General features: G+C 35.4%; 1 protein-coding gene across 8 annotated transcripts in view; it reads left to right on the forward strand.

Moving 5' to 3' along the window:
* The window catches only part of KLHL13 (kelch-like family member 13), a 220059-nt gene that overhangs the window by 141957 nt on the left and 63795 nt on the right, over window positions 1-14307 (forward strand). The window contains exon 1 of one of the 8 annotated variants that reach the window (XM_011948708.1): window positions 11816-11865. The exons of the other annotated variants lie outside the window; for them this stretch is intronic. Coding sequence (XP_011804098.1) covers window positions 11816-11865 — 50 coding nt within the window. Of the gene's footprint in view, window positions 1-11815; window positions 11866-14307 lie in introns of those variants that run through there. 8 annotated transcript variants of the gene reach the window in all.

Consider the following 14307-nt stretch of genomic DNA (forward strand, 5'->3'; position numbering starts at 1 on the left):
CTTATCTAGCAAAATACTTGTTAAATTGATAATCTCAAAATAGAAAAGAATGTTTAGTTGCTTTCGAAACATAAACTCTTACTTGCTTGTGTGTACTTAATTTGTTTTTATTACATATGCACAATTTAACAAAATTACGTGGAAAAACAACACAGCTAACACCTAAGATAAATTTTGTGTTAGTCTGCAACTTTTATGGCATGTTCTTTGGGAATTTGCATTGTCTGAGCTTGCAGAAGGTTGTCATTTATTAATGGAAAATCATAGAGATAGAAGTGACCTTAGAAGTCATTTAGAAAGTCTGAACCCCTTTTAACAGGAACTCATTCCATGACACCTCTTGAAGATGGCATTCCGTGTCCTTCTTGAACGCTGTCGGTGACAAAGGGCTCACTACCTCACCAAGGTTGCACCCTTCATTCATGGACAGCTTTTCCTTGCGTTGAGCAAAATCAGTTCCTTGTATCTTTTATCTCCCATTCCCAGTGTAGCCTTATAGAGCTATATAGAAAAAAAATCTATTACATGCACACTTAGGTGTCTTCTCATGTGACAAGGTTTTCAGACCCTTCACTCTCCTGGTTGTCCTCACTTGGATGGTTTTTTCATGTTAATCTTTATGTAAGATACTACATTTGAATGTGTCGCTCCACATGGAGTCCAAAGAGAAGACAGTTCTCTTCCTTTAAGTAGAAGCTCTGCTTGTCTTAAAGGGCCTGAGATTATATATTTTTTTAATAACAAGATTCACACTGGCCCCTAGTGAATTTACAGTTTGCAAATTGCCTTTTTGAAGGTCTTATGATCAGATTGCTTGCTCCTCACTGTCTGTGTTTATTCTTTTAGCTTCTTCAGATCTTTTAGTTTGAGGAAGCCTGGCATGTGCAAGTGAAGTTAACATTTTGTTTTAAAGCCTATTGTGTATGTTTTTTAAAAGACCTCTTGAAATCATTTAATGTAACAGAAAAATATTGTACACAAGACACTTGCAAGACAGAGAGCTAGTGTTCCTGTCACTTTCAAATATTTCAAAGACATTCACTGGTCAATAATTTATCTAGATTCATTTTTTTATACTTAGTATATCTTCCAAGTAATCGCCCCCCCCCCCAACTGCAAAGAAACCACTTTCTACAGAGGGAAGAGAGGCAGAATTTCAAATCTCCATACCATCATGGGAAATACGGAGTTACTGAGAATTTCACACATTCTGCTTGAAACCTAGAATATTTAGTAGAGACTTAAGTGCGGCCAAACTTGGGGAGAGGGAGAGATGAGAAAGAAGTATGGGATAGGCAAGTATTTGTGCTAATGACTTGCAGTTAAAGAGTTAAGAATTACAAACAATATACATATAACATTTTAGATTGACATGGCTGCCATGGTGTGTTGCTTTATATCCTCAAGACTTTGAGACAGAGGTGGTATAAACATGAGATTCTTGGGGAATCAGTACATAAATAAGTTACTAAGTAATTCGTTTTAGAAAGTGCTCAGTTCTTTTTCAATCACCCTGTATGTTAAGTTTATAACATTCAGCAGTTACTCAACTGTCTATTTTGTGCCAGGTATGACTCTGTTGACGATTAGGGGCGCATAGTCCTTGCGATCATTCAAAGTGATTATTTTTTATCTTCCATACTATCTTCATTCATAAACAATTAAATAGCTGAATTTATTCTATTGCCGTGAAAATTTGGGACCAAGACAAACAGGTTAAATAAATTCTTGCTTACTGTATTTTCAATATTGATAATGGATTTAAGGGCAATGAAAACACTACAGAAGAAAAATTTATCTGGACTAAATGAGGAGACTTGGATTGGAGGTAGATAACACATTTTAAAGTGCATATTGCACAGGATGGAAAATGAAGCAATTTATGTTTAAATTTGACGGTATCTTTTTAAACAACAAGAATGGAATACTATTCTTTACATTGGACAGGGAATAATGTACTGTTTAGGAAATAATGCACTTTTGTGCTTTATAGCACACAAGGGTACATATATTACCTTCCAAGCAGTAATAATTTGATCTTAAACTCTAAGATGGAATCTTAGTTTAAAATAAAATTATATTGTGTTTCCAATTATACTAAAGTATTTTTCCCAGCATAACTTACTATGATAAGGGTATCTGTTGTTTTTAACCCATTTCCCGCCCCACATTTATGTCATGCTAAGGCAAGAACATGCCCAATTTATTGGAGAGCAATTCTTATAGTTCAATGGAGTAATGAAGTAACTTACCTTCAATAACAAAAAAATAAAAATAAAAACAAGTTTCAGAGCTCTGTATTAAATTTTAATCTAGCATGTATAACAGATATTCTAAATTTCACGAGACATATTCCAAAGTTTTAAAATGTCCTAGTTTAGCATAGTTAAATATAATACAATTTATTTTCTTCTATTATAGAAGTGCTAAGCACTTAATTTGGTTCCTCCCAAAAAGCCCTGTAAGTGTACATCTTCTCCCTATTTTACGAATAAGGACACAAGTTCAGAGAGGTTAATTAACTTGCTTAATGTTACACATCAAATCACAAGTTGAGCCAAAATTCAAATTTAGGGCCACATGATTTCAAAGCTCGTAATTTCTCCAGTGCCTTTTCATTTTTACGGACTTTTGCTACTTTCATTTCATCTATTAATTATATAATACCTTACTAGGATTAGAAGAAAAGGGAAGTATGGTAGATGGGACAAGCTTTTTGAATTGGGTGGTGGTATAGGAAGAAGTTAGAAAGCTTTACTTGAATACTGTCAAGTGGTGAAGATGAAGGAAAATATTGAAGCAATTATCTTTACTTGCTCATATGATATCGGGATTAACTTCATTGTCTCTTGATGTTTCCATAGTTGCTTGAAGCATTATTCCACCTTCACTGATTACACACATTTCCCACCCATGGTAATTAGCTACGATGGACAGTGCTGTAGCTGGTGTACTCTTTTTAGCATGTTCCAAGGGTTCTACCCCAGTCAATATGTTTAGTACTTTTCTGTGGACATTATCCTCCCACTACTTAATTGCATGTAAATACTCAAAAAAAACACAAAAACCCCAAACCTCTATGCATTACTTTTCTATCACTGCCATATCAAATTACTGCAAACGAATGGCCTAAAATGTCACACATTTATTGTCCTACAGTTTTCTTTTTTTTGAGGTGGGGATCTCACTGTGTTGTCCAGGCTGGAGTACACTGGCATGATCATCGCTCCCTGCAGCCTTGACCACCCGGGCTCAAGCGATCCTCCTGCCTCAGCCTCCTCAGTAACTGGGACTACAGGCACGCACCACCACAACCAGCTTATTATTATTATTTTTATGTGTAGAAATGAGGTCTCGCTGTGTTATCCAGGCTGGTCTCAAACTCCACGGCTCAAGCTATCCTCCTGTCTCAGCCTCCCAAACTACTAGGATTACAGGCATACCATGCTTGGCATATTATCTTACAGTTTTTCAGGTCAGAAATTTGGTACTGGTCTCACGGGGCTAAAATCAAAGTGTCAGCAAGGCTGAGGCTCTAGGGGAGAGTCTGTTTCCTGCTTATTCCTGTCATTGACAAAATTCCATTCTTTGTGGCTGTAGGACCAAGTTTTCTATCATCTTGTTGGCTGTAAGTTAAAGGACAATTTCAGTTTTTAGAGATTGCTTGCGTTCTGGCCCTATTCCTCTCTCGTTAAGGCCAGCAACAGCAGGTTGAATCCTTTTCACATTGCTTTCTGGCTCACTTTTCTGCCTTCCTCTTCCATTTTTTCAGGACTCATATAATTAGATTAGGCTACATGGATAAAACAAGACACTCCCCATTTCAAAGTTTGTAACCTTTATCACATTTTCAAAGTCTCCTTTGCCATGTAACAACATATTCACAGATTCCTGGGGTTAAGATGTGGACATCTTTAGGAGGTCATTTGTTCTATCTGCAATACTCTAGTTGAACACAATCATGTTAGGCTTACACGTGCATTGTAGAAAGTGTTCCAGTTAACCCACATGGTTCTACAAATTTTGCATTCCTGTAACTAAACCATATTTATTGATCTCTGGATCAGTAGTTTTGTTCTTGAAAAGTATAATAGTTTAAACATTACATAGGCAGTTATAAGCCCTTGCAACAATGATTTCCTGGAAATCTTATTAAAAAGTGGAATTATCCAGTGACAGAACCATAATCTGGGGTTGTGTTGAAAGTATCATGAAAACAAGTTTCTCCTATTAGAGCTTTTATTGTGCTATACATTTTATAAAATAGGCACAATTGCTTTGATTACATCGATTTTGCAAGCATATACAATCATGTAAAATACAGATGTGAGTGAAATCGAAGATGCTAGTAATTTAAAAACTGTATTTTTTTCTTTTTAAAATGCAGGTTATTTTGAGATGGTTCACATAGCCCAAGTCTCTTATTAAAAGTTAATAAGTAATAGTGCTACCTTTTGAATAAAATCATGAAATTAGTTTTCTTAATAAAATTTGATGCAACAAACAGAATCATTCAGAATAACTCCACTGTTATCAGAACCGTTTAAAAAGTACTAAAGTGTGTGCATAATAGAAGTCGGTTGAGGTTGATTGCATTTTATTGCATTGAAAAAAATTTCAAAGGACTCGACATTTCTACCTTCTGAAAACATTTTCAGTTTATTCAAAAGACTGTTCAAAATCAGATTGAACACAAAGGCTACCAGAAAATAATAGTTAGCAACTAGAAGGTCCTTGCATGTCTCTGGAAATTCAAATAATACAGGTTGTCGAGAACCTTAAAAAATCTTCAAAACATAGTACAGAATTAGCTAGCAGTGGCATATGATTATGTGGTTGTTGCTAATTCACTTTAGTGTTTGGTCTTTGGCAGGCACAGGGGGCAAATATTGAAATCTTGAATATCAATTAACATCTACTGAGTGAAATAGGACCACTTAAATAACAGGTGAGGACTGTCTATGCTACTCAGTCATTGACCATTATATTTGATTCTTCAGCAAGTTATGGCCTCAAAAGTGGCATTTCTAAACTTGGAGGTGCATCCAGGAAAGTTCTGATCTCAGATCTGGTTACCAAACTTTCTAGACGTTGTCTGGTTCCTATTATGGCGGGTGCAGGGGCTTGATGGTATTTTAATTTATTATTATTACTTTTTTTGTAGAGACAGGATCTTACTATGTTTCCAAGACTGGTCATGAACTCCTAGCCTCAAGCTACCCCCTGCCACCCCACATGTGTCCCCCAAAGTGCTGGGATTACAGACATGAGACACCACACTTGGCCTTCTGATGGTATTTTAAATTTAAAAGGTTTAGATTGAAAATATTGTGTTTCAGAGCACTAAAATTTAGAGAACCAAATATTATGAGAATGATGAATTGGAGTGGCAAGCTCATTTGAGTGTATATGAGCAACTGGGCTTAATTTGTGCTTATGCGATCCCTCTGTACCTAACTGCACTCCCTTCTTGCTTCCCACATTTAAGTCTCTCTCCACAGCTGTTTCTAAAAGTTCTAAGTTAACTTGGCTAATCATTTACAAGTTGCCCTGTAACATCTTTTATTTTCACTTTTTTTTTTCTGGTTTCAAAAATATAGAGCTTTTCACTGATTAATGAGATAAGACCTTGATATCATATAATGCACATAATTATCTCACTCAGGGTTCTTTCAATCCACAAGCTGATAGGAACCTTAGAAATCACTCTTTTGGTCATACCATTTACCGTGAAAGAGAATGTGATATTAATGCCTGATCACTTTTCCTCCATCTGTGTACATTTGTATTGATTATTTAATCCAGTCTTAATTTATATTTCATTTTTAAAATACCATTTCTTCAACTGCGTTAAAATTAATGTTAAAGATCAGCTTACTACAAAATCTTAACTAGGTTTCTCTTTATTAGATGTGATTGTATCAGAACTTTTCTCTTGTCTGACAGTGAAACTTGTTCTTAATTAATAGTCTGATCTAGTTTTAGTTTGGGTGGACCTACAAAATATTTGAAATACAATTTTGAAAAGTATATGGATGACACTAGATTGTGAATCATTGTCCAATAGATAACCCCTTAGAATCATCAAATTGAAGTGGCTTTCTCATTCATTATGATCACTTTCCTACAGAGGATGTGTGCATGCAGTCATTTCTGAATGATTCACAGCTAAACAAAGTTCGTGGAATTGGAAACAAAGGTTTGGCTTTAAGTAGACTGGAGACTTGGCTCATTAATATACTTTTCATAGAAATGTTGCTGAAGCATATAGATAGATGCAATTAGAGTGTCTTTTTTCAAATGATGTGAAGTACTGTCACATCATCAAGAGTTTTGACTTTCTTCCATATAATTAAACTTGCAGGTTATATTTTTGAATAATGAATATTGTGTGATTGCTGATCCAGCCCTGCAGATAGCCTGATCTGGAACAAGTAATCCTTTAAAATAATAGTAAGGAAACTTGATGTTATTTATTTATTTTTATTTGGTGCTTATATGCTAAATATGAACTGATACTCTTCTGGATTAGAGAAAAAAGTTGGCAATTGTTTTGTTACTGTGGTTTATATGAATTATACAACATGATATTTGTTAGTAAATAATGTTAAGTATTTATTATAATTTTATATCATTTAATTATTTGGAAAGTAATTGTTTTTTATTATCATCTCTTAGCAAGCAAGTATCCTGACTGCTCTTTGTTTTCCTATCATCTAGTGCAGTGCCTGGCACATAGCTGATGCTCAATAAATGTCGATTTTATAAATGAATTTAGAGAATAGTTTTTAGGTCTGTACCTCTGTGCAAATCACTTCACATGAGACTGTTAAGTTTATTTATCTGATATATGCAGTAATTGAATATAGTCGTTGTCCCTTATGCATGGTTTCTAACTCCTTGGAATGAGTTACCCGTGGTTAACCATGGCATGAAAATAGGTGAGTGCAGTATGATAAGATATTTTGAGAAAGAGAGAGAGAAAAAGAGCACATTCACATGACTTTTATTAAAGTATATTGTTATAATTGTTCTATTTATTATTAGTTATTATTGTTGATATCTTACTCTACCTAATTTATAAATCAGGTAGTTACGTATGTATAGGAATAAAATGTAGTGTATATGGGATTTGGTATATCCATAGTTTCAAGCATCCACTGGGGGTCTTGGAATGTATCCACCGAATAATGGGGGCTATTGCATATCATGGTCTTGTTAGAGAGTAAGTTATGACTGTATTTCCTATGAAAAGAAGTAATCAAAAATCCAGATTCTGTTCATTGTTGCTTAGAAATACCATGATGCTGGCACAGACTGGAAGTAATTTTACTAGAAGCAATTTACCAGTGACCAAAATGCTTTAGTGATGGTTCATCAAATTGTAACTGATAAGGAAAATAAGTTTTTTTTATCTGTTCTACGATGGAAACTACTCTCAAAGTTAAAAGTTATTTGACTTATTTTTACATGCTGTTCATCATAATGCAGAAAACTATTTGAGATATTTATGTTTTGAAGCTAATATGCTTGTACTTAAATGATAATGTGTTTTATGTGTATAGTTTGATAAAAGAAATCACTGACTAGGAGAAAAAGAAAACCTGACTAGGGTTTAGGAGAAATAAATTAAAAATTAACACTCAAAAGAGTGTTTACATTTATGTTCTGAATTTTTTATACTTAAAGGGCTTCAACCTAACCATAAAGGTTTAGCTGATATTAGATTTAAATTAAATGAATTTTCTTTCTATTAAAAATGATTAAATACAATGGCTTTTACACATTGCTTGTTTAGCAATAGACAAAAAATGCATAGCTGTAAATTTGTAAAAGCAATATATTCCAAAGCAAAACAATTAGTAATTTGTAAGTAAATTTGGATTTTTGTTTGTTCTATGGTCATTAAACAAACATTTATTGTGAATAATTTGCTGGAATGTGCAATTAGTTAAGGAGGGCTAGGCCAGGAAGCCTTGACTTCAAGAGTGTAGGATTTGGCTTTCGTTCAGCAAGCAATGACTCACTGAATACCTTTGAGCAAGGGTGTGCTTTTCTGAGCTATAAATACAATCACAGTATGTATAAAGACCATTATGTATGTGAAAATTATAATTAAATTCAGGTAAGAGGTAATAGAGACAAGAACTATGGTAGAGGCAGTGAGAGTGGATGGGGGTTGAGGCATAGGAGCATTCTAGAGAGAGATTCAGTCGAACTTAACAGTTGACTGGACTTGGGAGATGGGGAAGAAGCAAGGGTCCAAGGTAGTCAAATAATTTTGGTGATAGCAATTGTCCTTTAGAATCCAAATATTTTATCTGTAGCTCTCTTGAATGTATAATATTGGGATACATTGGAGATTCCTGAAATTTCTTCTGACTGACCAACATTTTAGGAATGGTCATTAAGAAATATGTATGTAGTCAAATTCATTACCATTAAGCATATCTTTGACATATGAAAAGATTGGATTTTGAAGATGTAAAAATGATGATCGCTTCAACAAGTAGCTCATGGAAATGGAGTGAGTGAGGGTAGTAGCATTTTCCAACTAGCTAGGGAAACTTTTAACACCTTGACTCCTTGCTACTCTCATCTACATGGTGACTCTTCTCCCCTTGTGTCTGCTTCTCACCTGCACTGAGAGTCAGAAATTATAGTTTGGAGTGTGAAACACTGCTTTAAAGGACTGCATAAAAGGAAGGAAAGGAATACTTCTCTTTTTTCATTTATCTCACACAGATTAAGATAAGTACTTCGTTACTACTTCATAATTCATAGATTGCTTCTGCAAAACACATGTACACACAATCTGATGCTCCAGTTATCTTCAATTTAAAATTCCCATTTAAATGACCAGGAGATTTGAATGCTTGATGCCTACTATGTCATTTCTATCACAATGGTATGTTCTACCCAAGAACACATAGCCTTCTTTTAGCCAGAGAACATGGTGTTTCTAAAAATAAACATCTTACCCCTAAAGAGGCAAATTCCTCAATGATTTATAATTTGGAATAGCTCCTCCCCAAATCATCAGTCTACCTTCCAGAAAAACATTATACATTTTGTAAATAAATTTTAATGTTTTAGGTAATGATGTATAGTCATGACACATAAATACTTTGCCCAGATGAATCCTTCTTTAGAGTTACTGCACCATGGATAAACACTTATGGTGGTTTTGGTAGAGCAATTTTTGTTATTCAAATTAGCAGAGTTGTCTGTGACTAGATCCTGAAATTGCTCTGTGATATGGACTGGAATATTATAGTGATCTTAATTAAAATAGCTTTCTAGGAGTGTAGTAAAATGGTGGATTCTAAAACATTTTAGGAGAAAAACCAGGAACCAGTTCTAGAGTTAAAGACCACATATATACTCTTGCAGTATGATTACAACTAAATATGTAGATGGGTGAGGGGGCTGTAAGTAACAGTAAAGACTTTTTGCATCTCCTAACAACCTGAGAGCTTATGGCCAGCAATGGATATGTTTATTTATGGGAAGCATAGTGCAAAAGGGGTAAGTTGAAGTCTTGTAACAAAATCTTGTGGAAAAAAACCCTCAATGGTGAGGCAGATATGCAGAAAAGGGACAATAACTTTAATGTTGAAAAATGATACTTAAATTAGAGTCTTTGCTTCCATTGAGCCCCATATTTGTGATGCGCTTGAAAGAACTATCCTAGCCAGAACTTCCAACACTATGTTGAATAGGAGTGGTGAGAGAGGGCATCCCTGTCTTGTGCCAGTTTTCAAAGGGAATTTTTCCAGTTTTTGCCCATTCAGTATGATATTAGCTGTGGGTTTGTCATAAATAGCTCTTATTATTTTGAGGTACGTTCCATCAATACCGAATTTATTGAGCGTTTTTAGCATGAAGGGCTGTTGAATTTTGTCAAAAGCCTTTTCTGCATCTATTGAGATAATCATGTGGTTCTTGTCTTTGGTTCTGTTTATATGCTGGATTACGTTTATTGATTTGCGAATGTTGAACCAGCCTTGCATCCCAGGGATGAAGCCCACTTGATCAGGGTGGATAAGCTTTTTGATGTGCTGCTGAATCCGGTTTGCCAGTATTTTATTGAGGATTTTTGCATCGATGTTCATCAGGGATATTGGTCTAAAATTCTCTTTTTTTGTTGTGTCTCTGCCAGGCTTTGGTATCAGGAAGTTCTGGCTAGGGCAATCAGGAAAGAGAAAGAAATAAAGGGTATTCAGTTAGGAAAAGAAGAAGTCAAATTGTCCCTGTTTGCAGATGACATGATTGTATATTTAGAAAACCCCATTGTCTCAGCCCAAAATCTCCTTAAGCTGATAAGCAACTTCAGCAAAGTCTCAGGATACAAAATTAATGTGCAAAAATCGCAAGCATTCTTATACACCAGTAACAGACAAACAGAGAGCCAAATCATGAATGAACTTCCATTCACAATTGCTTCAAAGAGAATAAAATACCTAGGAATCCAACTTACAAGGGATGTAAAGGACCTCTTCAAGGAGAATTACAAACCACTGCTCAGTGAAATAAAAGAGGACACAAACAAATGGAAGAACATACCATGCTCATGGATAGGAAGAATCAATATCGTGAAAATGGCCATACTGCCCAAGGTTATTTATAGATTCAATGCCATCCCCATCAAGCTACCAATGAGTTTCTTCACAGAATTGGAAAAAACGGCTTTGAAGTTCATATGGAACCAAAAAAGAGCCCGCATTGCCAAGACAATCCTAAGTCAAAAGGACAAAGCTGGAGGCGTCACGCTACCTGACTTCAAATTATACTCCAAGGCTACAGTAACCAAAACAGCATGGTACTGGGACCAAAACAGAGATATAGACCAATGGAACAGAACAGAGTCCTCAGAAATAATACCACACATCTACAGCCATCTGATCTTTGATAAACCTGAGAGAAACAAGAAATGGGGAAAGGATTCCCTATTTAATAAATGGTGCTGGGAAAATTGGCTAGCCATAAGTAGAAAGCTGAAACTGGATCCTTTCCTTACTCCTTATACGAAGATTAATTCAAGATGGATTAGAGACTTAAATGTTAGACCTAATACCATAAAAACCGTAGAAGAAAACCTAGGTAGTACCATTCAGGACATAGGCATGGGCAAGGACTTCATGTCTAAAACACCAAAAGCAACGGCAGCAAAAGCCAAAATCGACAAATGGGATCTAATTAAACTAAAGAGCTTCTGCACAGCAAAAGAAACTACCATGAGAGTGAACAGGCAACCCACAGAATGGGAGAGAATTTTTGCAATCTACTCATCTGACAAAGGGCTAATATCCAGAATCTACAAAGAACTCATACAAATATGCAAGAAAAAAACAAACAACCCCATCGAAAAGTGGGCAAAGGATATGAACAGACATTTCTCATTCATACAGCCAACAGACACATGAAAAAATGCTCGTCATCACTGGCCATCAGAGAAATGCAAATCAAAACCACAATGAGATACCATCTCACACCAGTTAGAATGGCAATCATTCAAAAGTCAGGAAACAACAGGTGCTGGAGAAGGTGTGGAGAAATAGGAACACTTTTACACTGTTGGTGGGATTGTAAACTAGTTCAACCATTATGGAAAACAGTATGGCAATTCCTCAAGGATCTAGAACTAGATGTACCATATGACCCAGCCATCCCACTACTCGGTAGATACCCAAAGGATTATAAATCATGCTGCTATAAAGACACATGCACACGTATGTTTATTGCGGCACTATTCACAATAGCAAAGAGTTGGAATCAACCCAAATGTCCATCTGTGACAGACTGGATTAAGAAAATGTGGCACATATACACCATGAAATACTATGCAGCCATAAAAAAGGACGAGTTTGCGTCCTTTGTAGGGACATGAATGCAGCTGGAAACCATCATTCTTAGCAAACTATCACAAGAGCAGAAAACCAAACACCACATGTTCTCACTCATAGGTGGGAACTGAACAATGAGATCACTTGGACTCAGGAAGGGGAACATCACACATCGGGGCCTATCATGGGGAGGGGGGAGGGGGAGGGATTGCATTAGGAGTTATACCTGATATAAATGATGAATTGATGGGTGCTGATGAGCTGATGGGTGCAGCACACCAACATGGCACAAGTATACATATGTAACAAACCTGCACGCTATTCACATGTACCCTAGAACTTAAAGTATAATAAAAAAAATTTAAAAAAGTAAATATAAACAAAATAAAATAAAATAAAATGGCCCTTTGGGGTTTTGTATGTAGAAAAGAAAGAAAAAAAGAAAGAAAGAAAGAAAGAACTATCCTAAGAGTGATTCCCAGACTCATTAGGTTGAGAGCCTGTCTTCTTATTTTGTATTATTCTCCCCTGTCTTAAAAATACTGGCTGTCATATTGAAAACATGTGATTGATTTGATACTGATTTTTTCCTACATTCATTAAAATAATTAGAGATGACTCCAGGCTATTAAAAAAGTCAAGACTGAGATTTGGTAAATTTATTACGGGCTTTGAATACATAGAGTCATTGGGACTCTTAGGGCTGCCAGCTGTATTTCTTAAAACATGGAATGCAACGGTTATTACTTTGTGAGTCTTACTCTTAGTTTTTTTCATGTTTCCCCTTAAAAGATAAATAAACATTCTCTTAAGACCTGGTCCTGAATTATTGACTTTGTGAAGTTGAATAGAACTGGGAAATTCAGAAAAAGATAGGATTTTCACCACCTTTTAGTAGTTGATTAATGAGTCTCCTGTTCCCAAATAGATTTGTCTCAGTTATTTTTAATTGGTTTTGAGTTTGTGGAATCTGCTTTAATAATAAACGCTAAAATTGGGCAACTCAGATGTTTGAATATTTAATAAAAATCTTAGGAAGGTGAAACACAATTCTTTCTTAACATGCTTTTTGATTTTAATGCACCTTAGCAAAATAGTCAAATTTTAAAGTTGATGAGCTACAGATAACGGGAGTAAAATGACACCTTGGTTAACAAATCCTTTGGAAGCAAAGCTCCTAGAAAATTGGCCTGGGCACTGAAGGGGTTGGAATACCCATTCCAATTTCTTCATTTTTGGATTACAGAAAGAGAAGGCAAGCTCACTGCTGCAGATATAGAGACTTCTCAAAGGGCAGTGCTAGCTGTAGGGCGAAGCATCCTTCCAGAGGGCCTATGCTTCACCAGAGGATTGTAACTATTTCCTCTGTACACTGGGAAGGGGACTCTTGACAGTGATGGGAGCACATGCTGTTTCTCCCAGCCCACTTCTATGTATTGCCATCTCCCTACCACCATTACTACATGTGCATTCCTTCACCTATGTGGTTTTATACAAGCAAGGAAGATTTGAATTCACTTGTTTGTATAGAAGGTATGGAATCAACATTTAGAAATTCATTCTTCTAATTATTTTTAAATTACTTCATTAGAAATAAAATAATTATCTCATTCAGAAAATAGAATGGATTCTTACATACCCTATCTACCTGCCATTCATCCATCCATGTATCCATTTATCCATCCATCCATCCATCCATCCATCCATCCATCCATCCATCCATCCACCTACCTACCAATCTACCCATCTACTTATCTTGCTTTCACACAAATATAAGAAATGTGGAGAATGAGAAATAATATATAAACTAAGCTTTCTAAATAGAAAACATTTTTGGTCAAGATGCATTAGGCATGATGCAGTTTAACTGGTATATAAATTTCAAAAGACGAAGGGACACTAGAGTCTTGAAATACGGTAAGTAGAGGGAGCAAATATTACTTTTGAAGTTCTTTAAGGACAAGATTGAGATATTCAGTGGAAATGCCTTTTGATTTGGTAATTAACTTTCATCCTGTTATAGTTATCTAATGGAGTATCATTTGTCTCTCTGAATTCCCTTATCTACATCATAGTGTTATATCTGTTATTGTGATGGTTGGCATTATAATTCAGAATCTGTTCTTTTAGATGTTGATATCAGTGTATGAAATTCTCCCCAAATTTCATCTGAGTTATTTTCTAGGATTTACTACCTCCCTACCTCATATGTGTTGGGACAATAGCATGAAAGATTTTTAATGTTAGTATTGTTTTTATGGAAATAGAATGGTAAAAGTAAGTGATCTTCAGATTGAATTAATTAAACCAGAAAATTACTTGCCTATAACAGAATGTATCTCTCTGATATCCTCCTTGTGCTTATGAATTAAGCATTGAAATGCTAAGTGACTTATTGCCTCTACTGTCTGCTATTTTTAATTTCTTAGGCTTGGTATAAATGGGAACGATTCAGATGTAG

The sequence above is a fragment of the Colobus angolensis genome, unplaced genomic scaffold (assembly GCF_000951035.1).
Source record: "Colobus angolensis palliatus isolate OR3802 unplaced genomic scaffold, Cang.pa_1.0 Scaffold282, whole genome shotgun sequence".
Lineage (NCBI taxonomy): Eukaryota > Metazoa > Chordata > Mammalia > Primates > Cercopithecidae > Colobus > Colobus angolensis.